General features: G+C 42.3%; 1 protein-coding gene across 3 annotated transcripts in view; it reads left to right on the forward strand.

The window, feature by feature from the left end:
• Pdilt (protein disulfide isomerase like, testis expressed) overlaps nt 1-15,529 on the forward strand; it is a 42,544-nt gene that overhangs the window by 24,912 nt on the left and 2,103 nt on the right. For 2 of the 3 annotated variants that reach the window (XM_059268023.1, XM_059268032.1), the window contains exons 5-10: nt 1,036-1,173; nt 5,731-5,841; nt 5,923-6,048; nt 8,438-8,635; nt 12,441-12,561; nt 14,618-14,796. In XM_059268023.1, coding sequence (XP_059124006.1) covers nt 1,036-1,173; nt 5,731-5,841; nt 5,923-6,048; nt 8,438-8,635; nt 12,441-12,561; nt 14,618-14,796 — 873 coding nt within the window. The remainder of the gene's footprint in view (nt 1-1,035; nt 1,174-5,730; nt 5,842-5,922; nt 6,049-8,437; nt 8,636-12,440; nt 12,562-14,617; nt 14,797-15,529) is intronic. The other variant, XM_059268043.1, reaches the window with a different exon arrangement.

A 15,529-nucleotide genomic window follows, 5' to 3' on the forward strand; every position in this document is an offset into this window, starting at 1 on the left:
ATAAAAAGCCCTTTTGAATAAAGCTCTGGGCAGCTGGGTATCGACCCAGGGCCCTTCTAAAGCTATCCTGTGTTTCTGTCTTTCTCCTTGTTGTCTAGGTCTGTATTTCCACCTAATATTTCCTCATTCCTCTCTTCTCCACCCAAGAACCCTTCGATAGGTAGGAACAGGTCGGAGCTGGACTCCCTCAGGCTCCCATATATTTTAACTATGATTCTAACAGGTGTTTGTTAGTCTGCTTAGGCTAAGCCAGTTTCTATTCATAAACTCTTTCCAAGCCTCCATATAAATTAGACTATCAACCCCGTAGCATGCACCATTGGAGGGTCAATCAATCCTCATCCAGATCAAGTGCAGGGAGATGCTTGGGATAGCTCATAAATAATTTAAATGTGGTTATGAAATGTCTTATGATCACTTTCTATTGATTTTATTCTTTATAGTTATAAATGTTACCAAGTATATGTGCTTGTAGAAAATGAGTTTTTCATGTGCCTTAACTGATTTACTTCAGGTCCACAGTGCTTCATCTCTCAATAGATGTCAGTCTCTGCTATCCTATTCACACATGAGGAGAGTGCATGGCTCTTTCCTTTCTGCTTCAAGAGTATTTTTGGCCCAAATATTCTTTCATGCTGAATGTTGAGTCTCAACGGCCAAAAGAGCAGCTGCATCATTTGGTGTGACCTGCAGTCATACCAATGGCTTCTTCTGAAAGTGATGCAGGAATTAATTTTAGGATTATTCTTAATTCACAGCTTAGAACAACCTTTATTTTAATAATAGGAAAAAGTAAAAATACATGGTTCTCTCCATTGATCTCTGAGGATTTGCCTGTGTGGGGTTCAATCATAGCTAGAGGAACATTCTAGGTGGGAAACATCCATAAAAGGTAGACTTCAGCCACCCAGTAAAAACCCAAAACTTAGAAAAACAAAGGGACATATAGACTATTATTTCCACCTTCCCCTCAAGCCAGGCACTTCCCCTCTGTTACCTCCTCCAGAGAATTACAGAACATGCTTTCCCAAACAGGATTTAGAGGAAGAAGTGGCAGAATTGTTTTATAACATCGTCAAGGACTTCCCAGAGCTAACGTTTGGAATGATAGAAATAAAAAATGCCTTTGGGCGTTTCCAGGTGATCCTTGACAGCGTCCTGGTGTTTAAAAAGGTAGGTCTTCATCCTATATGATCATGAGGGCCTTTCACTTCACACTAAGTGATGGCATTTGGGGACATGCTCTGTCTCCATTACCTGTGAACTAAGTGTTCCTGGACTAGTTGACTTGTGAGAAATCTGTTTCCTGGACCCTCATCCCCCACCCCCACCACCTTTCCTGCTTCTCTGCCTCTGCCAGTATCTGTCATTCATCAAGACTTAATCCCACTAACTTCCTTTTTCTGGTTCATGTTTTCCTATCCATCTCTGCCAACAATTACCATCTCCATCTAGACTTCACTTAACTCCAGATTTTGGTATGTAGAACCAAATAGTCCATCATGGTTTATGTCAAAGTCAAAATCTCCTCTCCAAGTTTTTTTAATACTTGGAGAGTCGCCAGGTGTGGTAGCTCATGCCTTTAATCCCAGCACTTGGGGGGCAGAGGTAGGCAGATCTCTGTGAGTTCAAGGCCACCCTGGTCTACAGAACCAGTTCCAGCCAGGGCTGTTACACAGAGAAACCAAAAAAAAAAAAAAAAAAAAAAAAGACTTGGCAAGTCATAGTGAAGAGTGCCACCATCCTCTCATTTAGTGGAGGAAGCCAGAAACGCTAGGTTTCCTTCTAATATCTCCCATTTCTCCACCCCTCCATCATAACCAATCCAAATATTCACATGCAAGATGCCACCAGGGTCTACCACTTTTCCACATCTCTACTGTGACCATCCTGGATAAAGTGACCACCATCTCCAATAGCCCATTAGAACAGTCTTCAAACTGGTCTGCAGAAGAATATTCTTTCCAAAATTGAAATCTGATGGTCATGTCCTTCCTCCTCTCAGAAAGTCCTTTAATGCTTTGTGTAAGAAGATGTGCATGGTATATGTATGTATGGTACATGCATGTGATGTGTATCTGTGCACATGTGGAAGCTAGAGCAGGATATTGGTGTCCTCTATTGTCTTGAGATGGGGGTATCTCACTGAAGTGTGCTGTGGATGATTGATTGATAAATAAAACACTGATTGGCCAGTAGCCAGACAGGAAGTATAGGTGGGACAAAGAGAGAGGAGAGGTCTGGGAAGTGGAAGGCTGAGGCAGAGAGATGCTGTGCCACGATGAGGAGCAGGATGTAAAGTACTGGTAAGCTACGAGCCACGTGGCAAGGTATGGATTAATAGAAATGGGTTAATTTAAGATATAAGAACATCTAGCTAGAAGCCTGAGCCATTAGGCCAAACAGTTTAAATAATATAAGCGTCTGTGTGTTTATTTTATAAGTGGGCTGCAGGACTGCTGGGGATTGGCAGAACCCGGAGAGAAACTCTCCAGCTACAGAACTGGAAGCTCACTGATCTTTTGTTAGAAGGATAAAGACTCAAATTCTTTTTCTTTTTTCTTATATTTTAAAAGTTTTTTATAATTTAATTTAATTCTACATATCAGCCAAGGACTCAAATTCTTAATCAGGTCTATAAGACCTTCCACAGCCTGAGCTCATGGATCCACCCCCCAGCCCTGAGATCTAGACCTGAGCTTTCCAAGTGGTAACCAGTAGTCTTTAACTATATAGATATGACTATTTAGATGAAAAGTAATTAAGTTAAAGTTTTAGTTTCTGTGTCAGATTTTTGTCCTTGAAATACTTGAGAAAAAACAAGTCAGGGAGGAAATATTCACACTCATCGTTTCCATCCATCGTTCCTGGGAGGACTGGTGGAGCAGAGTGCTCATGTCACAGCAGTGGAAGCAGAGAGGGGATGTCTGTGCTGCATGGCTTCCTCCTCTTTCCCCTCTTCTTCAGTCTGGATGCCTTGCCTGTGGAATGGTGTGGCCCACATTTGGGCACATCTTCCCCTTAGTTATTCCTCTCTGGAAATACCATACAGACACACCCAGAAAAGTCTTACTGATCTTCCAATCAAACTGATACTAGATAGGCTGCCAGAGTTCCTCGGCCATACAAGGCACATTTCCAGTACCCTAGAGCCACTTGGGGCCAGTTGGCTGCTGTGCAGAATAGCACAGACATGAGAGCGTTTTCGCCATTGCAGATCATTCTGTGGGCCTTCAAGTCATGCCTTCCTGTCTCCCCAGACAAAGTCAGATCTGTACAATAGCTGTTTTACTCACAAATGAGGTTAGCCACTTATCTGAGGCCACACTTGATATGTGGAGTGATGCTTCATGACCCTCAGAGGTGACACTCAGCCTCGTCTTTTTCTCTTGGGCCCATAGAAGTCATTGAAAAGGTTTTAAGATGGAGACTATAAAGTCTTTTGAATGGGACAACATGGAGTCAGAAATAGATCTAAATACATATAGAACTCTAATATATGGCAAAGATAATAGTTGAGACTAGAGGAGAAAAGACTGTTATTAAATGTAGGATGTTGAGAATAATCAGGTAGCGGAGTAGGGAAAATACTGAAGCTGTAGTCGGGCAGCACTCCGTATGACCCTGATTCAAAACTGTAACTCGTGAAACCATGTTTCTGTGTGATGATATATGACAGTTTACTCTCTTCTTTTGTTATTGTTTGAATTTTATTTTATGTAAATGGGCGTTTAGCCTCTATGTATATCTGCGCACCTTGGAGACCGGAAGAGGGCATTGTATCTCCTGGAACTGGAGATACAGAAGGTTGTGAGCTGCCCTGTGGGAATAGAACCCAGATCCTTCAGAAGAGCAGCTGGTGCTCTTAACCACTGAACCATCTCTCCAGCCCCAAGTTTGTTTCCTATACATGGGATTTGGGGAGCCCTTTCACAATGCATGGAGAAACTCTATTAAACTTCTGTTAAATGTGTACTGTTTACATGTCTACATATCTAAAGTTCCGCAGAGTAAACCAATTACAAAATCAAAAGCCAAATAGCAGCTGTGAAAAATATATTCCAGGTATTTTGGTATTTATTATGATAAATACATTTATTAAGTACTTGTATTCTGTATTATAGCTACAAGTAGAGAGGTATATTTTATTTATTTACTAATTTTATTATAATGATTATTACTTTTGAAATTGCAATTATACAATCCACCCCTTTGATTTCCTCCCTCCAACCCCTCCCATGAATTCTGTTCTCTCTCAAATTCATGGCCTCCTTTTCTCTAGTTGTTTAGACACACACATATACACATAACTAAATACATAGATACAACCTCCTGAGTCCATATAGTGTTACAGGAAGGTATATCTTTTTTTTTTTTTTTTTTGGTTTTTCGAGACAGTGTTTCTCTGTGTAGCTTTGCGCCTTTCCTGGGACTCACTTGGTAGCCCAGGCCGGCCTCGAACTCACAGAGATCCGCCTGGCTCTGCCTCCCGAGTGCTGGGATTAAAGGCGTGCGCCACCACCACCTGGCTGGAAGGTATATCTTAAGCAGCTAAGAATGTGAACACTGTGGTTAGACTGCCCATTTTTAAATCTTGGCTCTGGGGTTGGGGATATGATTCAATGGTAGAGTATACGCTTAGTACATGTAAAGCTCAGGACTCAATCCTAGCACTAACTAGATAACTAACTCCTGGGTCCATTTCTTACTTAGTGATCCCAGAGAGGTTATTTTACTTCTCTGTGCCATAGTTTCCTCACATGCAAAGTGGGAGAGATGTGAATATAACAAAGAAAGAAAACAAAGGGCAATATTAGAGCAGAGTTGGGGAGATACTGTGAGGACTAAGTAAACTGATGTGTATGCTATGTTTGTAACTGTGGCTGGCACAGCACGAGCTCTCTAATCAGCATTGATTGCTGATATAACCAGTAAAGACATGGAACTTTATCTAGAGGATAACTTGGGCCCGTAACACATTGAAGCAAGAAAACAATAACAAGAATCAGGTTTGTGTTTTAACAACATCAGGCTAGCTGGTGGTGGTGGTGGTGGTGGCGGTGGTGGTGTGTGTGTGTGTGTGTGTGTGTATAGAATTCAGCAGGGGGAGCACTTTGAGAGTCTAGCTGAGAAATTTGTACCAAATTAGGACTGGTTGGGATGAAGAGAGTATGGAATACTCATACTGTAAACAATCATATTACCCCCATGTTTATCCAGATCCTTCTGGAAGCTGTTACATAGCAGGATTAGATATGCCACGTATTCATTAGGGGGATAAGCATAGAGGTGAGGGACTTAGAGAACCTTCAGACCACAGTGAAGGTGTGACCCTGTTGTAGTTAGGAATGCTGATAGATCACCTCTGATCAGAGGTACCTCTCAGGATCTCCCTGACCTGGGTTTGCTTTTGTACCCCTGATGCCTTTGACCATTGTTTGGTGGCAATGTGGCATGGTGTTCAGCAGTATTACATGTGTTTTGGTGGATTTTAGAGCACAACAGCTGGGATTGTCAGTCAGTCAGATTCCTTATCACACACTCACATTCAACATACAGACTGGTTTGCTCAATGTTCTTATTCATCAAGTACTTGGGTTATCTACTACACCTGCTGACATCCTTAGTGTTTTACCTTCATCCTGGGTGTGGGGGGATGCTACTGAAATTTGTTAGGTGTATATATTATGAAAGCTACTGCCCTCTAACATGCTTTTTCTTTGGCTCAAGGGAAAAATTGTGAAACGTCAAGAGCTTATTAATGACAATACCGACAAAGATTTTCTCAATCAGGTTGTGAAACAGCAGCTCACAGATTTTGTGATTGAATATAACCCTGAGGTCAGTGGGCAAAGGGGTCCTGGGAGGACTTCAGGGACCCTTGTGTGTACTTTGAATGACATGTTTTCCTTGCAATTTCAGAATAAGGAACTGATTTATGAACTGAACATCTTGAATCACATGCTTCTCTTTATCTCCAAAAACTCAGAGCCGTACAGCGTCATAATCCGGCATTACAGAAAGATTCCAAAGGAATTCCAGAACAAGGTTTGTAAACCAACCTATTGTTGTTGGAGACACTTGGATAGGCACACAGGAGCAGCAGACTCTGAGGGTAGTTGTCTTTTCTACTCACTATAAATTAATCCAGGAAGCTGGGCGGTGGTGGTGCACGCCTTTAATCCCAGCACTCGGGAGGCAGAGCCAGGCGGATCTCTGTGAGTTCGAGGCCGGCCTGGGCTACCAAGTGAGTTCCAGGAAAGGCACAAAGCTACACAGAAAAACCCTGTCTCGAAAAACCAAAAAAAAAAAAAAAATCCAAGAATGATTTGCGCATAATTTGCATATATTTCATGATTTACATACCAATGCTATATAATGTTTACTATTTTATTTTAGATAACTCTGTTCCATTCTTTCTTTGCAGGGAGCCAAGCCTACAGTCTTTCATTCATCTTAATAAATAAGCTAAAGGTGTTCCTTCAACTTCTATGTTCTACATAAACTCTAACTTTAACCTAGAAAATTCACACCCCAAACAATGAGCTAAAGTACACTTCCTGGTGCTTGTAATTGGTATCATCACCCCTATGCTCTATACCTATGTATAACTCACCTACTGGCATCTGGACTATGAAAGATCTTTTTTTTTTCATTTAACGTTATTCTGAAATTAAATGAAATGATAATCTTGAAATGTAAACATGGAGTAAAGACTGAAGCATAAACACACTTAACAGGTATATTATGTCCTAACACACTGGTTTTTCAGAAAGATGCTTCTAATTACAGATACCTCTTGCAAATATTAATCTATCTTGTTTTTCATTGTTATACTTTCAGATATTTAATGTGACTGACTGTGACCTGATGGCTCTTTTGACTTCTCACAAGCTATATTATCAATACCTAATCATATTTAATTAAAAATATTATTAGTATATGTATATGTATGTATGTACATGTGCATATGTATTCCACAACGTGTGTGGAGGTCAGGGGACAGCTGCTCTCTCTTTCTACCATGTGGGTCCTGAAAATGGAACTCCAATTGTCAAGTTTGGTAGTAGGCATCTTTACCTGCTGAGCTATCTTGCTGGCTCTCAACTATATTTCCTCATTTTTTCCTTTAACCTTTTAGTGAAGCTGGAATTTATTTTGAGACAAATCAGGAGATGAAGTTCTAAATTCTTGTTGCCACAACCAGAGAGTGTCCCAAATGTCATTACTATCTGAGCAACAGATTAGGAGTTTGGCTGAAACTGTCCCACTAAATCTTATCTCATGTCCATCTTACCACCCACTATACTCAAGCACCTGGAGTATAGAAATAACTGGTACTTATTGGGTATGTTCGAGATGGTTTAACAGTCTGTTCAGGTTTTTGGAGTTTCCCTAGCATCCAGAAGACTGGCACATTGTCTTTTGTGGGCAAACTTTTGGATGGATGAATGATCTAAAAGTATGTGACAGCAGGTGTCTGCTCATCTCCTTGCATCCACTCTTGCTTCTTTTCTGCAGCTATTCTTACTGTTTGAAAATTTCCACCATGACACTCTCTGGCTTGATTCCATCTTTATTCTGATCAAACCAGACCCAAGCTTCTTGTTGGACTTCTGATCTCACTTTTCATTTTTTATAGCATCAGATTTCATCTCCTATGATGCTCTCAATCATGGTGCTGATGTCTTTCCTTTCTAGAACATTCTATTCTCTACGCTTTTTTTGCTACTAGAGCTTTCCTTTGCATTGAGTTTCTACTTGCTGAATCACTGTCCCCTGTTATGTTTGCTAAAGCAGATTCTTCTCCTGCCCCCCTAACTTTACTGAGCAGATGTTTCACCTCATCTGCATGGTCACTCTACCCCATCCCTCTATTATGCTTTCCAATCTTCACTTGTCATTATTAAATGTACTTCCTATCCATTTCCTCCACTAGAATGTGAGTTCCACAGGGCAGAGATTCCATCTTCTGTACAATACTGTGTCCCTAGTGTCCAGTTAAATGTGAATATTCGGTATGTGGATGTGTGAATAATGGATTTTGGGTTTCCTTCATAGAGTAATTTTGAATTTGCATGTGGTAAATAAACCTTCTACCTGCCACTCACCAAACCAGGCCTCTGAACACATTCTTAAAGCAATCCTCTAAAGCAATATGATCAGAATCACCATTTTACAGACAAGGCAATTGAGGCATGGAACAAGGATGAATGCTCAGGATGGCTTGCTCAATTCCTGAAGCTGTGTGGATTTTGCACAGCACAGGGAGGCTGGGGAGGCTGCCCATCTGCTCCGGGTGTGGGAGGGAGTCTGCCTGGAGGCACTTCTAGGCCTTGCTACTTGAGTTTCCTTAGCTCCTAGCTTCTCAGCTGTTCCTTCCTCTTGACGAGGGGTCCAGAACTCTCATTTCAGGAAGTTTTGCTTGATTTGGCAGATCCTTTTCATTCTTGTGAATTCGGATGAACCCAAAAACAAACGCGTCTTCGAGCACTTCCGGATCTCAACAGTCAATGTCCCATCTGTTCAAATCCTGAACTTAACCTCTGATACCAGATACAAAATGCCCACAGATGATATAACCTATGAAAGCCTCAAGAAATTCTGCCTCAGCTTCCTCAGCAAAACTGCCAAGGTAAGCTTGCTCTCAGGTAAGTCGTGTCTAGAACCTCAGAACCTCCTTACAGTTTTGCTGGTTTCATTAACCTATAGGAAGAAATAGAACAAAGACCATCCCAAGGTTCAATGTGGCACAGTCTCTGCATTTTCCACCTTCAATCACTGCAGCTTGTGGCTTCTTCTGAGGCTGGAAATTCACTACCAGTTCTTAAAATTCCCAGTAGAAGTTCAGATGTACTAGAAACTGACTTGTCTTCTGAAGGAGGCTTTAATCCTTCCTGCAGCCTCTTCTTGGAAAATCCACTTGACCTTGGGTTAGAGGAGAAGGAGATGGAGCAAATAGCAGCCAGGATTTGGCCTCAAGAGCTTCAGAGACTTTTAGGTTGTGTGGGGTGGAGAGACATCGTCCATGCTGCTGAAAGGGTAGGTTAAGGAAGTTAACTATAAGCACACCTACTGAGTAATAGTGTTTATTTTACAAACTGAAATATTTTTGAGAGTAAATGGAGAATCCTTCAAACATGTTTTAGATAATGACAGGAGTCCATGGAGAGTCTTTAGGTAACTCCACATCTCTGGAGACCTTACCTCTGGCTGCTTCCATTTCCTTCTGCCTATTCCATATTTCCATGTTTCCTTCTCTACATCCTTCTCAAGGAGAAGCTCTTCTCTGACTCAGATGATTGTGAGGTCAAATGGAAAAGATAGTCTCCTTCCTGGTACTTCCAAACCATTTCTCCTTCTAGTGTCTAACACCCAACAGTCTTTGCCTTTCATGCTTTGGGCATCGTACCACTTGCTTCCATCCCTTGTTGCTGTTCTCTGTCCATCCCCCCTCTCTCTGAGGATGTGGGATCCTCAGTGCAGACTACCTCCATGCTGCTTTGCCATCATTCCTAGGCACTAACATGCAACATGTTTATCTCTGTTCTCCACAAGTTGGTATGCATACAGCAGTTCAGCCTTCTGCTCATGTGCTCATTACCTATAACTGGAAGTTCCTCCAAAGACCTCATTTCAAGCTTCTCCTCTTAGTTCCCTTCTCCACTGACCACACCACTAAAGAGCCTCACCCATGACCTTCCCATGACCTTCAACATTTGGAACCTATTTCCATCTCTCTGATGCCTTCTCCATGAACTTGGAATCTAAGGTTTGTCACTCTGATAACTTCCTCATCCTTTCCATGTCTCACTTCTTCTACACCCTGAAGGTATAGAAGGTATATATACCTCCAAGCAAAAATCCAACTCCTGTTGAGCCCATTTAAGTTCTATACTACTTCTATAGTAATGCTGGAGAAGAGCAACTCTACCATGAGACTGACTGACCTTGTGGACACACCAACCAAACTTCCCCCTACCAAGAAATGCCTCAGCATCTCCGTTTAAATCCCTCTAAAGATATTTATCTCATTACCTTCAGGTCAATTCTCTTCCAGTCTTATCCCTACCTCCACTCTCAGCTCAGCACTCTCCCAATACATCATCAAGGAAAGAGAACCTCACTTTCCATTATCACACCCTCAACATGCCTGAGACTCTCCCTAGCCTCCTCTTCTCGCTAGCTAGATGTAAGGTCTTTTTCCACCTTTCAAAGGACAACACATTCTCTTGTGCTCCTGGAATATAGATAAACATCCTCCACATGACTAGTGATCTCTGCCTGATCTGCCTGGTCCTAATTCTTTGCTGTTTGCATCATTGCTCATCTTCCATGTCCAATCTCCCCCCACCCACATTTATGTGTCCAGTGAAAGAGTCTTGAAGTCATTTCTAAAAGCTATGAGGTAGAGGAAGAATTTGGTACCACTAAAGAAAAGCTAAAGTTTGACAGAAGCCAGGCAGCAAGGACTTCATATGTACATTAAAGACTTGGCATCTCATATGCAAGGAGAAAACAGCTCTCCATGATCAAATAGAGCCCTAACTGTAGAAAGTAAAGGCATGGGGAGGATTTGGAGAAGATCCAGGGGAATCCATGTGAGAAGCATGGGCTGTCTAGACTAGGATAGTCACAGGGAAAATGGAAAAGAGGGTATAGACTCAAGAGATACCCAGGAGTCAGTGGTGGTATAGAAAAATATAAGATTTCTAAAACAATCTTCAAGCCAAAACAGCTGATGAATCCATTCTTTCTGTTCATTTAAAAATTCTTTACTGAGGTCTTTCTATGTGCTGACACTTAATGAGAAGGTCCTTTTAGGCACCCTCTAGCATGGCAGAAAAATAGAAAAGGAATTGATAGTGTTCTGAAAGTAACACAAGGGGACATTTCAAAGAACTTATCATCTTGTAGAACAAATTGGAGTTCACTAGATAGAGGAAGGAGAGTAAAGCTTAGGGAAGGCCTTCCAGGCTGTGGGAAGAACATACCAGCCTGAGGTGGAAGACGGTTAGGCTTTGGGGCCAACTGATTATCAGTACAGATAAAGAAAGCCAAGATGCAAAATAGCAATGAAACTGGCGGAGGCTGGCACAGAAATGCCTTGGTCTTGACTCTCACAGTTATTGGGAGCAAGCATTGTTTTCAAGCAGTCTAGCTGAGATGCTAATGGCGTAAGTTCTACTGTCATCTGAGAATCCTGAGAATCATAGATGTGGATAATTACAGCCCAGAGCTCTGACTCCCCCTTAGTGCTCTGATTCCCTTCAGCTCTCTGACCCCATTGAGCGCTCTGACCCCCCCTCAGCTCTCTGACCCCTGTCTGCTCTGGACAATGCCGAGCTAACACTGAGTTTGTGATTATCGCTGCATTTCAAACTTTTCAAGAGTTTGTCTTTTGTTGTTTGTATTTAGGTGTGTGTGTAAGGGGGGGGGTGAACTCCAGCTATGTAGCAGGAATCTTAACAGTTCTTATTAATAAAATCAAACCTGAGCCAGATAATGAGTTGAACACTGGAAGATCAGAGAGACAGAACAAGCCACAGGTAACCTCACCTGGCCAACTTCTCAGCTGGTCTTGTTTCCTTAGACTGGAAGCTTCTGTGTCCTCATCCCAATGGCTCTCAGCTGAACTGCGCTCAAAACCTAAAAGCTTAACCAGGCCAAATGCTTAACCAGGCCAAATGCTTCTAGTTTCTGGTCCTCAACGCCTTATAAACCTTTCTGCTTTCTTATCTGTCAAATGTTAATGGACTAGACATCATTAATGTAATTTTTGGCTTATATATTGTATATACTTATTAGATAGTTTTTCTTGTATTAGTTACAAGCTTTTTTAAATTTTAGACAAAAAGAGAGGAAATGTGGTGGTATTGTGTTCCCCAAAATATTGTGTATCCTAATAAACTTATCTGGGGTCAGAGAACAGAAAAGCCACAATATTAAATATAGAGGTTAGGCAGTGGTAGCACACGCCTTTAATCTTAGCATTCCAGAGGCAGAAATCCCTCTGGCTCTCTGTGAGTTCAAGGCAGCATTGGAAACAGCCAGGCATGGTGACTCATGCCTTAATCCCAGAAAGCAGCCTTTAATCCCAGGGAGTGGTGGTAGAAAGCAGAAAGGTTTATAAGGCGTTGAGGACCAGAAACTAGAAGCATTTGGCCTGGTTAAGCTTTCAGGCTTTTGAGCAGCAATTCAGCTGAGACCCATTCTGGATGAGGACTCAGAGGCCTCCAGTCTGAGGAAGCAAGACCAGCTGAGGGTCCGGTGAGGTGAGTTAGCTGTGGCTTGTTCTGTCTCTCTGATTTTCCAGTGTTCACCCCAATAACTGGCCTCAGGTTTGATTTTATTAATAAGAACTGTTAAGATTCCTGCTACACAGCTGCTTGTTCTTTGCTAGAGTGGATAGTGTTAGACCTCTTAAATTTGCTTCCTAGAAACACAAAACCAGTGAAGAGATTCCAAAATATTGGGACCAAGGGCCAGTTAAGAAGCTCGTGGGGAAGAACTTCAATGTGGTTGTCTTGGATAAGGAGAAGGATGTGTTTGTGATGTTCTGTAAGTATCTCCATGGAGACAACGAGAGGCTAAGGGTCCCAATATTACTTTTCAAGTATTGCTTCTGAATTCTTGGGTGGTGCAGTCTCCAAATTCATAAACTCTGAAACCATGCTAAAGATTATCTCCTCTCTCTCAAGATCAAGACACCAGCAACCACAGGCAACTCGGTGCCCCCAAATTAATTCTTAGCATGTCTGACTGCTTTCCACATAATCCAGTCCTATGACAATTTGTAACAGAAACACTGGTGGCTAACATTAACATGGTTTTGTTGGATACAGCAGTACATTAGGACTCAGGCTTGAGTCATTGTATACCTATGTCATTTTATTCCCCACCACATCCTCTTAGAAGCAGCTCTTATGCCTCCCATGTATGGATCACTCAGCAGAATCTCAGTGAAGAAGCATTCCCAGTATCACTAAGTGTTGGGAATAGGAGTTGAACATTTTTATTCTGGCTCCAGCACCTACATTCATACTATCATCTAGCATTTCCCTACTTTGGGCCTTATGACTTATCTAATGGCCCCATGAAGTAGGGGCACAAATGTTTCCTATCAAGGACTTTGTATAGTGTACGGTATGTTGCAAGCACTCCACAAGTGATAACTGCTGTTACTTCCATTATAATTATTCCCACTACTTGTCTAAGGACTACGGCCCTTTCCCATCAGCTCTAGTTTATATGCCAGCCCCCCCAAAACTGGAGCCTTCTCTCCATGAGACCCTGGAGAAGGTGACTCCAGGGCTACTTCAGACAGGCAAAGGTACTATTTAGTGAGCTTGTACACTGAACTAGGCTGAAGTGTCGCATGTGGTATATTACAGCAAGGCTGCGAGGAAAGCACAGTGGCCTTCTCCGTGACACAGGTCAAGGTCACTTAGTAAGTGCGAAGACCGAAAGGGAAAGGGAAGCCATTCCTGTGCTGATTCCATTGTGCACCTTGTCACAACCTCCATGAAGCAGATACTTGTCCACTGACAGTGCTTCTGAGAGCTGAGCAGCTGAGTCACAGCAAACTGCTCCCTTTTATCACGGAGCTGGGGCAGCCTTTCTGTACTTACTTGACACACGGAGTTCTGAGAACACTCATTTGCTTCTGATAAAAGGCAAGACCAGCCTCGTTTTCTTGGAAGTAGGGCTGTTGGATTGCACCCTAGGGCTTCAGCTATTATCCCCTGTGTTCCTAGCCATCAGGCTCCAGGGGGTCTCCGGGTGCTATAGGCAGGAGGTTTGGTCACAGGGGGCACTTGGCTGGTAAGTGGATAGATGGGCTTGCAGAAGTGTAATGTCAGGGCCTCTGAGGTCACTCCTCCCACAGAGTAAAACTCTTGAGTTCTGAGCTTCAGATGAAGGCAAACCAGTGAGGTCTGGCTTTCCCTGTTTTGGATCTGTGCTCTGGTCTTTTTCCAAAGGGCCAGCTGTCTGGCCACTCTCAGCTTAAGGAACTTTCCACAAGAAAGGCCAGTGTCCCTTGCCAAGGGTAGTTGTCACAATTTTAGAACATACCTGTTCAGTATTTTGGGCATGTTCTCTTCCAAGGGACCAAAAGGCATGTTATATTGTTATGTATTAATATATATTATGTAACATTATATTATGCCATATTTGTAGTACAATCATGCCCACGTGACCTGTCTTCAAGTCCTATTCCCTTTGCTTAATTTTCTGAATGACCTTGGTCAAGTAGCCTAACTTCTGTGCTATAAACACACACATTCTCTCTCACACATAACAGCAGCATAAATATTTTTCCTGGTTTTCTCTTCAACTGGAGTGGAACACTATGTGAAAAGGAAGTGTTTTTTTTTAAGAACATATTAACATATTGGAAAATGTTAATGTCCAGGAGGAATAGGACTAGGCTATTTTTTATTCTGATTTACTTAATAGTGATCATATACTGAGCTATACAAATAACCTACGGCATGAGTGAAAGAGTGTGTGACTTGCTGAGTAGATGCATGGTAAGAAGAACACAGTGGTGCTATGTGGCATCAGTTTTCAGAGTCCTGGACAGCAGGAGCTGAGCAAGAACTTTCTTTTCCAGATGCACCTTGGTCTGAGAAGTGCAAGGTACTGTTACCGCTGCTGGAAGAGTTGGGCATAAAGTATCAAAACCACTCTACAGTCATCATTGCCAAGATTGATATAACAGCAAATGACATTCAGCTGGAGAATCCAGATCAGTACCCATTCTTTAGGCTTTTCCCTACCGACTCACAAGAGGTGAGGGGCTCTTAGGACCACATAACTGAAAATGTTATCCATCCCCAGGAACTCAGCTTCTCTCCAGCTCAGCCCTCTACTGAACATTCTCAGCTCCAGTCCCTAATATGCTCTCATGTTCAAGTTCAGAGTATTTTCCAGCATATTCCACTGAAGTTCTGGGACTTGTTATAGTGGCACACAACTTGAGTCCATTGCTTATTGTTGACCAATTGCTGTGACAAACGGATGTGGATGTTTTGATTGGACAGTGATAAGTTTCCTCTAGTATTGAGGCTGAGCTCTCCACAAGCTACAGAGAATAAAGTAAGGACCTCTTTATAGGAATATTGGGGTGGAATGCTACCAAATTAAAGAATGTGTGCCAGACACCGACAATCCTCTTTACACCTGGGCATTCTGGTTCTTGTGCAACCATCACCAAGGCTGGTGGAACATACTCTCTATTGATGGAGAAGGGTATCAATCAAAGGAGCATGAGCCAAGGTCCTCGCTCCAGACAAGAGTGGATGACTGGGAGGCAAAGTCATAATGATGTGGGTCCACCTATGTATGGAATGGGAGAGCAGAATCTGGAGGAGAGATATGGGTGAAGTCTCCATGCAGACTTGGGACTCTGGAGAATGGTGGAGATTTAAATTAAAGAAGTGGTCATAAACTCTGTAAGTAGGATGTGTAACATGAGCGATGAGGTGGGCAGGATGTTCAGGGCACTGTGAGATGCCATCCCTGT

The sequence above is a fragment of the Peromyscus eremicus genome, chromosome 1 (assembly GCF_949786415.1).
Source record: "Peromyscus eremicus chromosome 1, PerEre_H2_v1, whole genome shotgun sequence".
Lineage (NCBI taxonomy): Eukaryota > Metazoa > Chordata > Mammalia > Rodentia > Cricetidae > Peromyscus > Peromyscus eremicus.